Here is a 17,804-nt window from a genome sequence, read left to right as displayed (position 1 = left end):
AAAACATTCTACTGAGGTGTTTTGCATGTATGACAGCTGCAGCTGTTTTACTGGTAATGAAGTTCTATAGTATTGTAAATGAGAAATGAGACTGGAGGACACAGCGAGACAGGAAAAGAGTCAGCGTCAGCAGAACGAAAGTCACTGATCCTTTATGTGCAATTCACCAAATGAATGCGAAATCCACCCATTCCTCACATGCAGTGCACACAGCAGGCGCCACGGGGAGGAACATTTGGCTACTCTGTTGGAAAATGGACCTGATTCAAAACATCAGGGGGGGGAGAAAACGACAGGGAGTGCCTAAACTCGGAGAAACCAACAGTGACTCCGCAGAGCTCTAACACTGTCCTGAGGGAATTTCAACAGGAGGGTGTTGATGGTTCAGACATTCTTGTTTCCAATGTTTGCAAAGTAAGGCCTTTTTCAGGCCGTTCCAGCCCAGCATAAATGCTCAGTGTCTGGACACACACTTTAAATAACTTCATTTTCCCTTTTTCTATCTCAGACACACACAAACACGGATGGTTTGCAGGGCTACCGAGAAACAAAACATAACTTAAGGCTTCCTCAAACCAAAGAGTGAGAGTGTGATGTTACAGTAACATGACACAAGGGAGAGTTTACACCTAACAACCATCTCGGGTGATCCATTCATAAGAGAACAGCACTAAATACAGGTTTAGTTGGTTGAACTTAAGAGAGCTTTTTTGACCCACTTACAGTAAGTAACAGTAAGTACAGTATATCTTTATATGTAACTTCATTATTACTGCTGTCATTTCCAGGATATGGTTAAAGTGCTCATTTAAATAAATTGACACTATATAAACACAAAAAACACTAAACAAAAACCTTCTGAAAAATGGTTTGACCATGACTGTAAAACAATTAGACAAGAGCTCGGATTCATTTAAATGAAAAAAACACAAAGATCCAGTCAACTTTGAGTTACGCTTAAAACACTCAACTTCTGAAACAATACAACAACACACTAAGGCAGAGGGAACTGGATTATTATAACACACAAAAAACAGATCCTAATAACAGAGGAATCTGTGTAACCAGTAATTTGGGAAAAAAATGTTGTTCTATAATCAACTCATCAGGTCTCCAGAACAACCTAGACATATTACCTAAATACTGCCACAACTAGACCTTAGAAGTCAACATCCAAAAAACTAAGATTATGATATTTCAGGAGGAAAAAACAGATATCTGGGACATAAACATGTATTTACTGTAAACAACACCATACTTCAACACTCTTTACAATATAATTATCTTGGTCTGGTTTTAACACCCACTGGAAATTTCAATTTAGCAATTAAAACATTAGTTATAAAAGCCTGCAGGGCACTGCACGCCACACGAATGGAATTATTCAAAATAAACACTCCATTCAGAATTTGGACAAAGATTTTTGATAGTGTGATACTGCCTATTGCCTTATATGGAAAGTGAGGTCTGGGGCCCAGCGATAAGGTTTGGGACAAACATCCTTTAGAAGGTCGACATGTAGAGTTCTGTAGAAACATCCTTCATGTCCATGTACAGTACAACTCATGTAGGGAAGAACTAGGCGGTCTCTTCTCCTCAATTTAATGATCAAAAAAAGAACTTAAAAATTCTGGATACACTTACTAGTTCTGAAGACTATCTGTATTTTAAAGCACTTAAAACACATGAATTGAGTGCTAAGAAAAGTCATCTTTGTGCAATGGTTTCAGAACTGACTAACAAATCATTCAATATCACTGCCCCTGAAAAACCTGCAAGAATTAAAGAAATTAATAATCAAGAGAAAGAGACACACATGCAGCATTGGAAAGAACAAACCAAAGAGCAAAGTCATCTCCAATGTTATCTGAGACTAAACAGAGAGTACAGTCTGGCTGACTATCTCATCTCAGTCAGGAATATAACACACAGACATTTATTATCCAAGTAAAGACTTAGTTCATTTATATATACATAGCCGCTCTGGAGTAAACCGTGATGCCAGCTCAGTTCAGTTCTCATATAATAGTGTCAATACAGGAAGATCAATTATATTGTTGAATATATGTCCCCCAACTAAGCAAGCCAAAGGCGAAAAAGGGCAGTTCTCCTCTGGCCAATGGATGAGCTTGGTGTGATTATGATTCAGGCAGCATTACAGATCAGAAGTCAGATTGGATTAGAACATTCAGAATATTTACACTTTGCAATATTATTATTTTTACTTTCAACCCCAAGCTCTATAGGTGGCGATTTAATGATAGTCTCTTGACAAACTCAGAATTTATGATGCAAATTAATCGATAGCTGCATGGCTTTCTCTTCAAAGTTAAAAGCATCAAGATCTAGGCAAATGACAGAGATTGAAAAAGAGGTTTGACTTGGAGATGCAACAGAAATAACACTTCACAGAACGATCTAACATTTTATCGGTTTTAAGGGGACAATATAGCTCTTTGTCTCTATACAAAGCTAAATTCATTGTACATTGAACTAAATAGAAATATTATTTTCAGGGAGACATGGCAAGATAATTTTTTAAATTATAACAAAATTGGACAAAATCTTCCATCAATGCCACTAGAAATAATGAGGCTGATATTGTAACAGAACCTAAACAAATTAATCAGGTATTTTGTAATTTTTACAAGAATCTGTACACTTCTGATAATGTTGTGGACCTAAATAACTTAAGTTTTCCTCAATAGCAAGTACCTTACCAAAATTACAGCTCACTGATATAGATTTTTTGGAGGACTCCTTAACACTTGATGGGTTAAAGATAGCAGTGAAGTCTTTTTTAAAGGGAAAAATCTCCTGGCTTGGGATGGTATTCCACCAGAGCTCTATTTAGCCATATGGGACATAGTTGGAGTTTTAATATTAGATTTCATTAACTATGCCCTAGCCCTAGAGCATAAAACTTTACATAAGAATCAGAAAACTGCTCTTATAACATTATTATTAAAAAAAGATGGAAATAACCCCATGCAATGCTCCAGCTATCGTCCCATATCATTGATATGTGCAGAATGCCAAATTATATGCCAAAGCTCTTGCGATACGCTTGGATAAGGTAATGGATAAATGAATCCATCATGACCAAACAGGCTTTATTAGGGGTCATTTGGAAGCAGATAATGTTTGCAGATTTCTGCATATTGTGGATTTGGCAGAATCATTAACCTAACGATGTGCAGTGCTCTCATTGGATGCTGAAAAATGCTTTTGACTGGTTAGAGTGGCAATATGTGGGCACTAATGAAACATTTGGGATTCGGTCCAAAATGTATTTCTGTGAAGCTACCCTTGTTATCAGCAATTAATGACCTCCCTCCATCCATCCATAGCACACATAATAAAACAAATAGACAAATGAAATTTACATTTGGTGGGTCTAACAGTAGTATTCAGGTAAGAAATACTTTACAAACTTAAATAACGTAATCAAATGTAAAATAACACTCGAAAATCTTCATAGTAAAAATTAAATACAGATTAATGCTTATACAATTAAAGTTACATTAGTTATTCAGTCAAGAGCAATGAGTGATTTTCTCTTTGTCTTTTGTTCTTTGATTAACATGAAAGACAGCAGAAGGTTTATTAGACTGCTGTCACTTTAAGAGCGTATGCAAGGATCTAATATTCTGTTGCACAACATGCATTTATTTTCTCAATTATCTACATTCCAAAACTGAATGTTTTTACCTGAATACTCGCCAAGATGGCACTTTGTATTTGACTGTTTAAGCACAATAAGCCAGGAAAACAACTCAGTTTGGTACGCGGGAGTTGTTTGAGAGGCATGAATTAGTAAACATGCAGGAATTAGTAAAATTATGCACAATACAAGCACAATTCAACCGGAGGGAATGGGACGAGTGAGTGAGAGGAGGTGGGTGTGTGTCAATTTGCCGTTTGAGAGAAAAGACAGCGAGAATGCACAGCTGGTTTAGGTGTATCAATACTGCAGAAAAGGAGTACTGGAACAGTTTCAGGTATTTCAGTATCAATACGTATCAAAAGTTTGATACTTTTGACAACACTAGTGGTCCCTATCCAAAATGTCACAACCAGCTGAAGTATGCTAACGAGGTTTGATGGTGCAGATGCAGGCAGGCTAGTTTGTAACTTAAACGCCCCACGTAAGCTGTGTAGTCCCCCGTGCCACAAGGGGGCGGTAAGGACTGTACTTACAATGGGAGTAGGTCACTTCAGATGTTTCTTGACCCTTTTTTTTTTTTTTTTTTTTTTTTGAATAAAAGCTAAAACTTCCAGCTGTGCAGACCAGGGCTGCGTCCGAAAACTTAGGCAGCTGACTGGTTGCCTCGCTGCCCCATCAGGCAATGATTTTGCAGTGTAGTGATCAGCAGGCAAACATTAGGGCAGTCTCCCCTCATCACAACATGAGTCCCCTTTCATCTGCCATGATGAAAAGGACAGGACTCTAAAACTCACACCTCCAAAAGCAGCTCCAAAAGGAACTAGGTGGGCTAGGAGATAAGCCTGCAAAGACAATTGCCAGGTACCATCTGTGGAAGGGAAGAATGATGGCATTAGCATGTCATTGATCACAGACTGATCATCATTTGCCCATTGTTCACCCCAGTCCCTCAGTCCTGAGACCAGGGTGTGAATGACCACAGACTCTCAGACTCACCAAATCGGTTTTGCCATGTGGCTCGAAACTACAACAGATGGATTTTCTATGCAAAATGGACACACCATGGACAAAATGGAGCAAATATTCTTCATATCTATTTAAAGAACTGGATATACTTAATGAGTGTTGTTTGTGTACATACAAAATATACAAACTTAGCTATTAAGGTATACATGAAATCATGGGTAAAAGTTCAATATTACCCAATGATGTTTGGTCTTTATGTTTTCAGCACAATGTCTAGGTTAATCTGGAATTGGTTTTGAAAGTGAATTATGCATAGGAAAAACCTTAAAGACATTGTTCTAAACATGAGCTTGAAGCTATGCAAATTAACCTTATGTCAAAGAGGGGCCTCCTTCTTAGGAGAGTTTAAAAAGGTTCTCTCTAAGACAAATAGTTGTTCTGGTTCTGGTTCAAGGTTCCAGTTCCAAGATGTGCTAAGCTCTATGGAGTTGTGAAGTTGCTCTCTTAAGACTCTGTAGCTCTAAAGAGAGAAACAAAGATGTTCTGCAAGAAGTTAATTTGGGAAGTTTGAAAACAGCAACAGAGACAATGCCCCCACAAGCTTAACTAACTGTATGGACTTCAGAATCTTCTCCTCATCCTTCATCTGCGTGTTCCAGATTATAAGGATCATCGGCACAGATGCTAGAACCTTCAACTTCAAGGCTCCCTGTATGGACTTCAGAATCTTCTCCTCATCCTTCATCTGCGTGTTCCAGATTATAAGGGTCATCGGCACAGACGCTAGAACCTTCAACTTCAAGGCTCCTTCATTTGCGTGTTCCAGAATAAGGACCTTCTCTGTGCTCCAAGAGTTCAACGTTCATAAGTACTTTGCGTTCAAGACTGTGAAACGGATTCCAACTCCTTTCATCCCACTTCAACGTGGACCAGCTCAGCAAGTGGAAGACCTCGCTGCTCAGAGAGACCAGAGACCTTGGCATTTGTGTATTTGCATATATGACTAACTGGCAGAATCTAATTTGCATTAGATTTTGCATAGCTGATGTCAGTTAACAACAAAATAGTCTATCGATTTATTTGTTGAATTCAGATTAAGTTTTACCTTATTACTTCCAGAGGAACTACTGTTTATCTTTCCATTAAATGACTTATAACTGCCATAGTAACATCCAACTCAGTCCCTTGCATTTACCAATATTTTTGCACTTTATCCATTCAGTAGTTGTTAGATACTTGTGTCTATCCTTTTGTTAATAAAATCCTTTTATCACACTTGTGTCTTCCTTGTGTTGATAATACAGTAAGAGGCTAAACAAGTCAACGCTATCTCACAAATCATTGATATTGGTCAGATGACAAACTTTCTCCAATTTAAATAATTCTAATTCAGTCAACAATCTTCTATGATTGTTTTTTACCGTCAACGTGGAATTCCTTGACTGGTGCACCGTAATATAGGAAGGAATCATATAACACTTACACTCACCTTAGGTGACGTGTGACCAAAAAATCCATATTAATACTAAATATTAATATTAATATTTAAGACCATAAATCAGCAGGCAGTGTCTTGTAACGGTGTGGTGGTAGTTGAAGGCACAAGATCAGGGTAAATATAGCCTACTGAAAACAACTCAGGCAGGACAGACACAACCACAACTAACATTAACGAGAACCAACAAGGGACTGAACAAAACAGGGAGTATAAATACACAGGATGAAAAGAGGAACTAATTAGACATAGGTGGAGGAAGATTAGCTAATCAGGGACTAACAGGAACAGGTGCAGACTAGAAGGAACATAACTGTGACATAACGCCCCATCGGAAAGGCGCGTCCTTGCGCCGTGATGGCAACAAAAGGCTTCGGTGGAGGGCGTGGAGCTGGGGATGGACTGGACCCTGGGGACGTTGGCCACGGGCACCATGGTGGCGCAGATGGGGGGGTAGGAGTCTGAAGTGACTGGCAGGACGACACCCCGAGGCCGATTGACAGCAGTGGCACCGTGGGTGGCAGAGGACTCCACAGAGCTGAGAGGCTGACGGACCATGACGACATTGTCGACCCAGAAGACGGAAGCTGAGCTGCTGACTCGCGGGAATGAGGCGGTGACGTGCGGATGGATGAACAGGGTGACGATGTGGTGAGGGAGGCTGAAGGGGAGGTCAGAGAAAGGGAGGAGTCCATTGATGCCGAAGGGGTGCAAGGTGAGGGCTCAGCCAGAAGCCCGGAAGTCCGTGGCTGTAGCTGGGCGTCGACTGCCGAATGCCGACCTGGAGTGTCGAGCGAGCCCAGTCGGACTGCGGAGGCGATGAAGGAGTGGTGGGTCGAGGTGAGGGTGATGGGCTGAAAGGACGAGGTGGTGGTGTGAGCCTGGAGGCCTGAGGTACAGCCGGGGACTCTGCCTCACGCCAAGCTGGTGGAGGGGAAGCCCGAGGCGCAGAGTATGAGCCGCACTGAGTGAGCGGTGGAGGCAGAGCCGAGGAGCTGGACCACACCAGTGGTGCCGACGGATCCAGGGCACTGGCCGTGACCAGCGATGGAGACGGAACTGGGAAGTCAGGCAGGGATACAGGCTGCAGGTTTCCGGACAGTACCGACGAGGAGGATGAAGACTTGAGGGTGGGGACTTGGGAGGGAGAAGAATGATGAGTACCATCCCAAGAACACCATGAACACCATCCCTACTGTTAAGCATGGGGGTGGTAGCATCATGCTTTGGGGGTGTTTTTCTGCGCATGGGACAGGGCGACTGCACTGTATTAAGGAGAGGATGACCGGGGCCATGTATTGCGAGATTTTGGGGAACAACCTCCTTCCCTCAGTTAGAGCATTGAAGATGGGTCGAGGCTGGGTCTTAATGACCCGAAGCACACAGCCAGGATAACCAAGGAGTGGCTCTGTAAGAAGCATATCAAGGTTCTGGTGTGGCCTAGCCAGTCTCCAGACCTAAACCCAATAGAGAATCTTTGGAGGGAGCTCAAACTCCGTGTTTCTCAGCGACAGCCCAGAAACCTGACTGATCTAGAGAAGATCTGTGTGGAGGAGTGGGCCAAAATCCCTCCTGCAGTGTGTGCAAACCTGGTGAAAACTACAGGAAACGTTTGACCTCTGTAATTGCAAACAAAGGCTACTGTACCAAATATTAACATTGATTTTCTCAGGTGTTCAAATACTTAATTGCAGCTGTATCACACAAATAAATAGTTAAAAAATCATACATTGTGATTTCTGGATTTTTTTTTTTTAGATTATGTCTCTCACAGTGGACATGCACCTACGATGACAATTTCAGACCCCTCCATGATTTCTAAGTGGGAGAACTTGCAAAATAGCAGGGTGTTCAAATACTTATTTTCCTCACTGTACATACATATACTGTATATATACACACACACACACACATATATATATATATATATATATATATATATATATATATATATATATATATATATATATTTGTTTTTTCTTTAATTGCCAATGCAACCTTTTTACACCACAGATTGAACAAAATTAAGCATTGCTTTACTAATTGGTTGACCTAAATTGGTATTATCTAATTGCGTACCTACATTTAACAGCAGACAATGTGATTAATATTCATTAACCCAGCAGCTCATCAGTGTATTTTATATTTTTATGAGTGGTAGTAGTAGAAGTAGTAGTATTATTATCTTATCAGGATTATTCTTAGTTTGAGATATATATATATATATATATATATATATATATATATATATATATATATATATATATATATATATATCAGGGCTCTAGAGTGCGACCAATTTGGTCGCATATGCGACCAAATTTTGTAAGTGTGCGACTAACATTTTTCCTAGGTCGCACCGGTGCACCTAACGTCCTCGCATCCGCTGCCTCTCCACGAAGGTTTGTTGGCATTTGTTCTCCTTTGACGGAACTCACACTCTTCTCTCACGCGATGCCTCAGCTCGCACAACACGACAGCCCTGCTTAATGAGTGACGACCAAGCGTGCCGCACAAGCCCTGAAAAGTGAAGCCAAAACGTCTCGATCGCCCCCCGGTGACTGGTCCTAGTATAGGTCATAAGCCCCGCCTCCCCATGTTATTCAACGGGACGCGAGACCAACTAAACAATTAAATTACACTTCAAATATCTTTTTTCCAAACGTGGTTTCTTTCATTTGCTGTCGTTTTTATCACGCTGATGTAAGTTCTAGTATCTGTTTCCAAAATAAGTTGGTTTTTAGTTAGTTACGTGATGCGGTGGTGTAACGTCATGATTGACAGCTGTGATTGACAGGTTCTCCGAGCGAAGTAGTCACTGAAGCACCAACGGACATTTTTTTCGGGATCTTCGGAGGACTGAGGAGATTGTATTTACTTTATTTTAACAAACCTCTTGTCGTACTGCAATCAATTTTTTAAAAAAGTGTGCAGAATGCACTTTCCCTGCGAGAGTGAGGGTGGAGCTCTGGTGGAGCGTTGATTTCGCGGCTTTACTTCCTGCTCACTACTGCGCAGGTCTGGTCCCGAAATCGCTACTGCGCAGACTCAAGTTCCAATATGTCAGCGGCTCAGCGCCATATCGGGACTCTGGCGGCTTCAGTTCTCACCAATGGAAGAGAGCGAAGGGGCGTCGTCCATATTTATTTACAGTCTATGGTGACGACCATAGACTGTAAAAAAATTGGTGACGACGGAGGACAGAATTAAACTGAATTCGCGCGCTCCGAAACAGACCGAGACAAGCAAATTATACTTTCGGTTTCATGTGCAGATTGTGCGCGTCTAAACGATCAATTGTACACAAAAGCGTGTCAAAATTACCGGCTTTGAGATTCACTAAAAACAGTTTATGTCTTAAATGGACGTAGTTATGGAAATAGTTGGGAGAATATGGTGCATCAGTAGCCTATTAGATCTGCACCCGGTCTTAAAGGGGCAGCAGTCTAATAAACATGCTGACGATTGCGCCATTACTGCAAATCAAACAACAAGAGAAAAATCACTCACAGCTCTTGAAAGAATAACTTCAACTTTAAAGTCGGCATGAAACGGAAGTTGAGATTGTAATTTTTTCCTTGTTGTGACGCATATCCGAGTGAAACGGCTTCTGAAATTAGAAAAAAATGTAGGGTGGGGCTTGATTTCGTCCTTCGGGAATTGATTGGATCGTTGGAGGTTTGGCGTTGCAAACAAAATCGAGGCAGATTTGAATGTCAGTTTACGTTTAGTTGTGGAGGATTTTTCTCCACCGGACTCCCCACCGTTACCCTCCCATGAAGGATTTTTTATTTTATTTTATTATTCCCGCGAACCAAGATGAGTCAAGTCAAGTTATCAGCCTTATTAGACATTCTCTGTTATCAGTCAAGTTCACCCTCGAGAGCATCTCGATAGCCGCACCCTCATCGGCTCTGGCCGCACCCTTTCGCCATGGCACGTGACCGAAAGAGAAGAGAGTTCGTTTCGAGGGGGGAGGGAAGGGTAATGCATTTGATTAAAGATTATAAGGGTACATGAATTTTAAAAAAATAATGAAGTGCACAGATAAATCATTTATAATAAACACTACAATATTACATATAAGAAGAAGATTTGTCAAATTTGATTTCATGCCGACTTTAATAAGCATTAATCTATTTATGATAAATTTTACAGTGTTATTTTACATTTTATTACTTTATTAGATTTCTTTTTAGACCATGCCTGAATAGTAGTAGGCCTTCCTGAAATTAAAGCACTGTAGGCCTATATAAAGTGTATCTTTGTTTAATTGTTTATCTTTGTTTATTATATATAAAACAAAAAGAACCATAAGATTACAGTTAAAGTACTGTATCGATAAGCAGTATCGGTAAGAGTAGGAATACCGTTAATAATTGTGCTTCAAAAAATAAATAAAAGTTTTTATCTACACCTTCTTGTTTAAATTCATTTACATAATATATGTGAATGTGTATAGAGCGTGATAAAAAGGTGACCCTAAAATTGTGGCGTTAAAGGTGATACAGCCGAGGAAAAATTTGGGTGCACCCAAATTTTGTGCTGGTGTACCTAAATAAAAAAGTTAGGCGCACCAGTGCAACCAAGGCAAAAAGTTAGTCTGGAGCCCTGTATATATATATATATATATATATATATATATATATATATATATATATATATATATATATATATATATATATATATACATAAATGCTTTGCTATATTATTATATATACAATCAAATCAAAATTTAACATTTCTTCAACATTCAACTTCAACATTTATCACATTATCACAGTTTATTCGTTATAGTTTATATAGAAAATGGTAATAAAATATGACAAGAACTCAAAGAGCTATCAAATCAGTTGATAATTCACTGGGTTTTGGCCATCCTTCTGTTAGACTGTCTCACAAATGAATTAGGTTAAATTGCTGTCAGTTGTCAGCATTTGCTGACATCAAAACAGGGACAGTAATAGGTGAGTGCTTGCGCATTAGTTCCGGCCACTATCGAATAATCTAGCAGTGGCTTCTGCTTGTTCTTAAAGGCTGAACAATTCCAAATTTACTCCGTTTTGACAGGAAAATACAACAAAGAATATAATTTACAGGTAACGTGTCAATTCTATGTGGTATGTAAGACTCTCTCGCTCTCTCTCTCTCTCTTTCATGTGTGAGAAAAACACATAGCTCTCTAAGCGACGATGAGTCTGGTGCTGCCTTCACACTACAGTTTACGGTGCGTCAAATATGCAGTGCAAAGTGCATATCCATTGAGATGAATTGAAATAGTGAAAGAAAGTCAAGCAAAAGTCTCAAGCTCTCAGTCAGAGTGATCAAGATGAGTGAAGGCAAATAAAAATATATCTGTGCTAGACTGTGCTACTAAGCATCAAACACTGGCGACTGAAATCTAACAATTTATTAGCCAATGGCTAATGATGAAAACGTGAAATGAACATGAAAATGTAGTCACATATGCAAGTGATTTACTCTTTCTTGTTTTTGCCCCTAAGCGAAGAACGAAAACAACTTTGCCGTGAGTGTATCAGGGCCTTGAGAAAGAGAGAGTTAAAGAAAGTGCAGAAGAAAGAGAAATGCCACTTACTTGGTTCCACACACACTTCCTCATAGTCCCGACAGCAGGTGCCTTCATTTACACATGCAGTGTCACAGTGGCACGCTGCATTAGCATCACGACTTTTGAATATGCAGCGATTTTTACAGCTATCAGTAACTATCAGACAGAAAACACACAAAATATTGAGCATGTAGACAGAGTGATATCTCAAAAATAAGTTGTCAAATGTGATAATAATACAGGGCTTCATTCCAATGCTCAATGGCATTTAAAGGTGATTATACAATGGATTAAAGATTACACAATGATTATAGGTTATTTACTTTTACACTCACCGACCACTTTATTAGGTAAACTTGTTTACCTGCTCATTAATGCAAATATCTAATCAGCCAATCACATGGCAGCAAATCAATGAATTTAGGCATGTAGACAAGATTAAGAAGATCTGCTGAAGTTCAAATTGAGCCATCAGAATGGGAAAGAAAGGTGATTTAAGTGACTTTGATTGTTGGTGCCAGACGGGCTGGTCTGAGTATTTCAGAAACTGCTGATCTACTGGGATTTTCACGCACAACCATGCCTTGATGATGTCAGAGGTCAGAGGAGAATGACCAGACTGGTTTGAGCTGATAGAAAGGCAACAGTAACTCAAATAACCACTCAGTCTGCAGAAGAGCATCTCTGAATACACAACACTTGAAACAGAGCTACAGCATCAGAAGACACACTGGTGACACTCCTGTCAGCTATAAGAACAGAAACTGAGGCTACAATTCACATGGATTCGCCAAAACTTGACAATAGAAGATTGGAAAAACGTTGCCTGGTCTGATGAGTCTTGATTTCTGCTGTGAAATCCAGATGGTCGGGTCAGAATGCTGGCCTAAATTCAATTATGACCAGAAAAAACTGTACAAAACTGATATTGTACCTTCATCACTGCAGCGGAGTTTCAGAATAAATATGATTGTGAGAATTAAAGCCAGCAAGGCGAGCAGAAGAACCTAAAGAAACAAAAACAAATGCAGTTACAAGATTGAATGAATCATTATTATAATTGCATTAAAATAATTTGCATGGATTGTAGAAAAATTGTATGGGTAATGGTTGGGAATAAATTTCTTGACAACAAATTAACATAAAACACATCCAACTTTACCAGCAGAAATTGTCTACTTGCATTACTAACAAGAAGTTCATGAATTTAATTCCTGTGGACACATACACAGTAGTTCAAAGTTTGGGGTTAGTAATATGTTGTATTTTTATTTGATCAAAATTACAGTAAATTAAAATATATTGGGAAATATTAATTTAATTTAAGATAAATTGTCTCTTTTAAAATGTAATGTATTCCTGTTATGGCAAAGCTGAATTTTCAGCATCATGACTCCAGAAATCATTCTAATATGATGATGACACAAGAAACATTTCTTCTTATTATCAGTGTTGAAAACATATAACATAAAACATATGCTGCTTAGTATTAATTTATTTTTCTTAAAAATCATCTAACCACAAACTTTTAAACGTTACTGTATATACTTAAAAAGTGTATGCCTTGACTTCAAGACCATTGAAAAAAATCAAATTCCAAAATAACAAGTATATCTTTAATAAATAAATGAAATTCCAAACAGCAGTTTCACATATTATAGTGAATGCATGTCTCAGGAAAAGATTTTTCCATGTTAGCTACAATAAAACAGCAGCAGGGTCTTCCCAGTTCTTTGTGTAAATTCCCCCTCCTCATCTTCCACAGGTGTTACTGTGCTGAATGTCTCAAACTGTTGTGACTGTTGTGTAGGGAACGAAAGGGAGCAAGAATGCCCTGAACTTGCGCACACTTTTCATTCATTCTATGGTTTAAAGCGAATTGTTCAATTTAAATAGATGGTTGGGCCTTTTGCTGAAATATGAGATCAGAATTAAAACATGATGCCTAAGGCTTAAGCAGCTTTGTTACATTCAGAATGTCACACTATACAAAAATCAGGTATTTTCGGTCAGATCGTTTAGTCTTCTTATTTGGTTCATCCAACAAATGGTTAATACAGCAAGCATTTGAGTCAATAATAGACTAGCTCAACGTTTAAAGTTTAACTTAAAGTTGCCAAGATCAACCACACACCAGCCACACATTTAAACTTCCACATGTTGGAATTTATCTGATTATTTGTACTGAGAATTGTTTAGAAATATCAAAACAATGGATTGTTGCAACTTGCAGCCTCATAGGGATGAATAACCTTATGAAAAGTCCACTAGCTCAACTCAAAGGCATGCTGTAATGCTATATTACACAGTGAGGTACACTGGCTTCTATAGTTAATGATTAACATTTCTCCAAAACTCTGGCACAGCCCGTTGTTACTTGTTTTTGCTGTACAATAGAAATTTCTATGACGTTTAAAGATTGTATTCATTTCCGTGACTCCCCCATCTTTCCAGGCTTTCACTGACTATGGGAACCCTGAAAAAAATATGAATGATGAGCTAAATCTCAGCTACCTAAAACATCCTACATCTAACAGCACAAATGATTAAAGATACTTTACATACAATATAGTTATCTTAAAAAGTACAAATACATCTAAGAAAATACACCTTTTCTTTTTTGATGAATGACAACTTCAGCCTCAGTATTTAACTTAATTATCCATACTCAGCTATGCTATACTATACTATAGCCTACTATACTATACTATACTATACTATACTATACTATACTATACTATACTATACTATAGATCTTGTGGGAAGATACACTCTTAAAAATTCCAAAAGATCCAAAAGGTTTTTTGGTAGAGAAGAACCATTTTTGGTTCGTAAAATAACCTCTCAGTGAACAGTTCTTAAAATAACACACATATTTTTCTAATCACTACATCACATTTTAATAATCTAAAGAAGATTTTTCCACTTTATCGAACCTTTTTGTGCAATATTGGATCCATGGATTATAAAGGTGCAGCACTGAACCAGATGCCAATAAATAACTTTTATTTTTAAGAGTGTATGTAAATTTACTTCGTATAGGCTAAAGAAAGAAAATAACACAGGAGAACCTTTACACAAAATATTACGCGTAAGGGTTAAATGAGTAGCACTGAGTCAGTCAGTCATGAGTTGCTTGTTAAACCTAGTTTCAGACACCGGCGTTTATTCCCCCCATACTGTCCCATGAGGCTTCTCTTACCGCAAAGAGGATTTTCACCCATCTTGACCTTGTTTTTGTGTCGTTTTGTGTCGGTTTGGACCGCTGTCCTGTCCCCAGTAGGTTGGCGGCGTGCTCGCTCATGTGTTCATCCCGCTTGGCTGAATCCATTATTGATCGCGCGCTCAGTCAGTGTGTGTTGCACAGTTTTGTTTTGCAGACACTCATTTCAAACTTTGTTCTCTAGTGACTTTCTAGCTCATGTAGTCAGAGGACCGCCCAGCTGCAGTCTACCAAAGGTAACTTGAGCAACAGCACATGCCCTCTGCTTCTGTGAATTTACACTGGGGCGAATGCTGTTTGCACTAAAATGTTTTTGTTTTTTTTGTAATGTCATATCGTCTTTGACTGATTTACGAAAAGTTCTTCTCATTAATTGACCCTTTAGGTAGAGGAACGTATGACTGTGGTAAATCAGGCCAGCGGTGTTTTAGGCTACATTGCATTAGGGAAGGGAACACACTTGTTTGGATAGCCTAAGTCAAACAGAAATTGAAAGTTAAAGTACAATAGAAACAAGTGCCATTGTTGTCTTCTTACAGAGTGAGCTAGATTCACCCGAGGGTAAAAGCTGAAATGTGTTTGCATAGCCGTAGGCTACTATATGAATGACCAAAAAAAGCTGCAGTCAGTATGTAATTAGTAAAATATGCTGTGTCATGCCCTTAAAAATCATTGAGCGCATTCTAACATTCTTCATGAATTGTTGCATTGTGTTGTGAATGTGATGACCTCAATATGCGCAAAATAGGCTTGGGAATACTTTATTGGATGTTATGCATATACTGCGCAAGTACGCCCTCTCATGGACAGTCGCCGCATGTACACTTAATCATTCACCTGATAGCACCATCATACTGTAGAGTGGAAGGATATGGACCCATTCAGTCATCTTAAGTACCTACATTTAAAGTCCCCCTGGAATCAATAATTGTATCCCTTAAAACTCCTCTTTGATCACCAAAATTACATATTTCCTTTAAAAATAAATAAATAAATCATGCCTTAAAAGCTTGAATGTAACTCAACACACTTGCCTCATTTAGTATACGCGGTTCTATGAATATGCAAATTAGCCCCGCTTCCACTCACTCACACCAGCTCAGAGATCCACTCGTTGACGATCACACGTTGGCCTGATTGGTTACAAGGTAGTTTGTGACGTCAGAAACACCAGCGATTTCAAATCGCATTTTTGAGACTGTCTTTGGTTCACTGCAGTTTTAAGGAGAAAATACTCAGCAATGCTGTTGACTTATGAATTTACACATGGTTTGTCTTAAAGCATATTAAAAACATTACATAGACATATAAACAACATTAAAAGATTGATTTTGACTAGCCTTTAGGGGGACTCTTTAGACTAAATGATCAAACTATGAGAAATGGTTTTGGCATGTTAACATAAACCAAAAAATGATGAATAAAATAGGCCCTACCTGTTTTTACCTAGTTTGATTAGCCTCTGTATTTCCATCCAGATTAATATGGCAGTATTTTGCAGCTCATTATTATGTAACATCTGTTGTCCGAATCTGGTTAGAGCCAGCAGGGCTGATTATCCGAGCTGACAGTATCACATTCCTAATTCATTTAGTCTCACTCACCGCATCCTTCAGGAAACGGAGGGAATCTAATTAGAACGAATAATACAAAGAGAGGTCATTACATTAAGCTCAATTATTGATCAACATCATTTTCTGTGGAAGCGTTGTCATTTTTAAAATATGGTGTGGTGTGCAAAATTAAGACAGTTTTTGGTAGATTAGACTATTTAAATGCAATTTTCATTTCATTGAGCATAACTCTGCCTTTCACTTGAAAAGTTTTTAGGCTGAAGTGGGACAGATCGTTATAGCTATGGGACGCTGATGTTAAATGTATGTATGTTATTTGAAATACTACAAAAGCATAATTACAATATTTATATAATATTGTAAAGTCTGTGGCCCTGCTGGAAATGCATATCTCATCAACTTAAGTTGGTCATGCTGTTGCTGTTGTTTTGGAGCATGAACTGCTTTAACCAGCTCAAGATCAAGACCTACCAGCTCGATTTCAGCCCCATAACCTGGTATATGAATCCATTATCTAAATAGGATTGGACCGCAGTTCATGACCAGCATGTTAGCTAGAAACCACTTACTGTCAGTTTAACCTCATATAAGCACATCTACATTCAAGATATCAGGACATATCCAGACTATAAGGCCTGGTTTCACAGACAGGGCTTAGATTAAGCCAGGATTAGGCCTTAGTTCAATTAAGTAGTTTTTATAAACGTGACTGATGAGCATCTTAATATTTTAAGATATGCTTATTTGCTTTCAGTTAAAACAGCTCAAAAATGCATTTTAGTCTGGGACTACGACTGTGAAACCAAAGGAATGTTTGTTATAATAATCCTTCAGAACAGTTTTAAAAGCTTAACCTGAAAGCTACAGTCTCACTTAAGTTAATCTATAAAAAAGACCCTGTAAATAAAATGCAATTTTGCAACAATTTTTGTAACTGATCATTCAGTCGTTGACTTTTTCATGCACTTTGTGAGATCAGTTGTTGAAGCTTGATCACAGTCTCCACTATGATGATGTCATGCAAATTTAATGAATGGTATTGTCCCACTTGACCCGATGTTTGCGAAACCCACCCTCGACAATGTACCCAATACAATACATTTTAGATAATACTTTTTTTTTTTTTTTTTATAGTATAAAATAAGACAAGAAAATGAATAAATAACCACAACAGGATTCGCTTTGTAAATGATCTGTCTGTTTCGCACCACTGGGAGGTTCTGAAGATGAACCCAGGCTGAGATGTGTTGACTCAACAGGCACATGTGCACCCGTGGTGCTGAAGGAACAGCTCAGTCGCAATGAAATCA

At 38.6% G+C, this 17,804-nt stretch overlaps 1 protein-coding gene across 2 annotated transcripts in view; it reads right to left on the bottom strand.

Annotated features, from left to right (window-relative positions):
• Positions 1-15,203, bottom strand: part of enpp1 (ectonucleotide pyrophosphatase/phosphodiesterase 1) — a 77,484-nt gene extending 62,281 nt beyond the window's left edge. For both annotated transcript variants that reach the window (XM_081379484.1, XM_081379485.1), the window contains exons 1-3: positions 14,900-15,203; positions 12,632-12,704; positions 11,725-11,853 (exon numbers count right to left, since the gene is read on the bottom strand). In XM_081379484.1, the coding sequence (XP_081235610.1) occupies positions 11,725-11,853; positions 12,632-12,704; positions 14,900-15,028 (331 nt within the window). In that variant the 5' untranslated portion in view covers positions 15,029-15,203. The remainder of the gene's footprint in view (positions 1-11,724; positions 11,854-12,631; positions 12,705-14,899) is intronic.
• Between the last annotated feature and the right edge of the window lie 2,601 nt (positions 15,204-17,804).

Source organism: Scardinius erythrophthalmus (assembly GCF_964197995.2).
Source record: "Scardinius erythrophthalmus genome assembly, chromosome: 11".
NCBI lineage: Eukaryota > Metazoa > Chordata > Actinopteri > Cypriniformes > Leuciscidae > Scardinius > Scardinius erythrophthalmus.
This window is presented reverse-complemented; position numbering and strand designations above follow the sequence as displayed.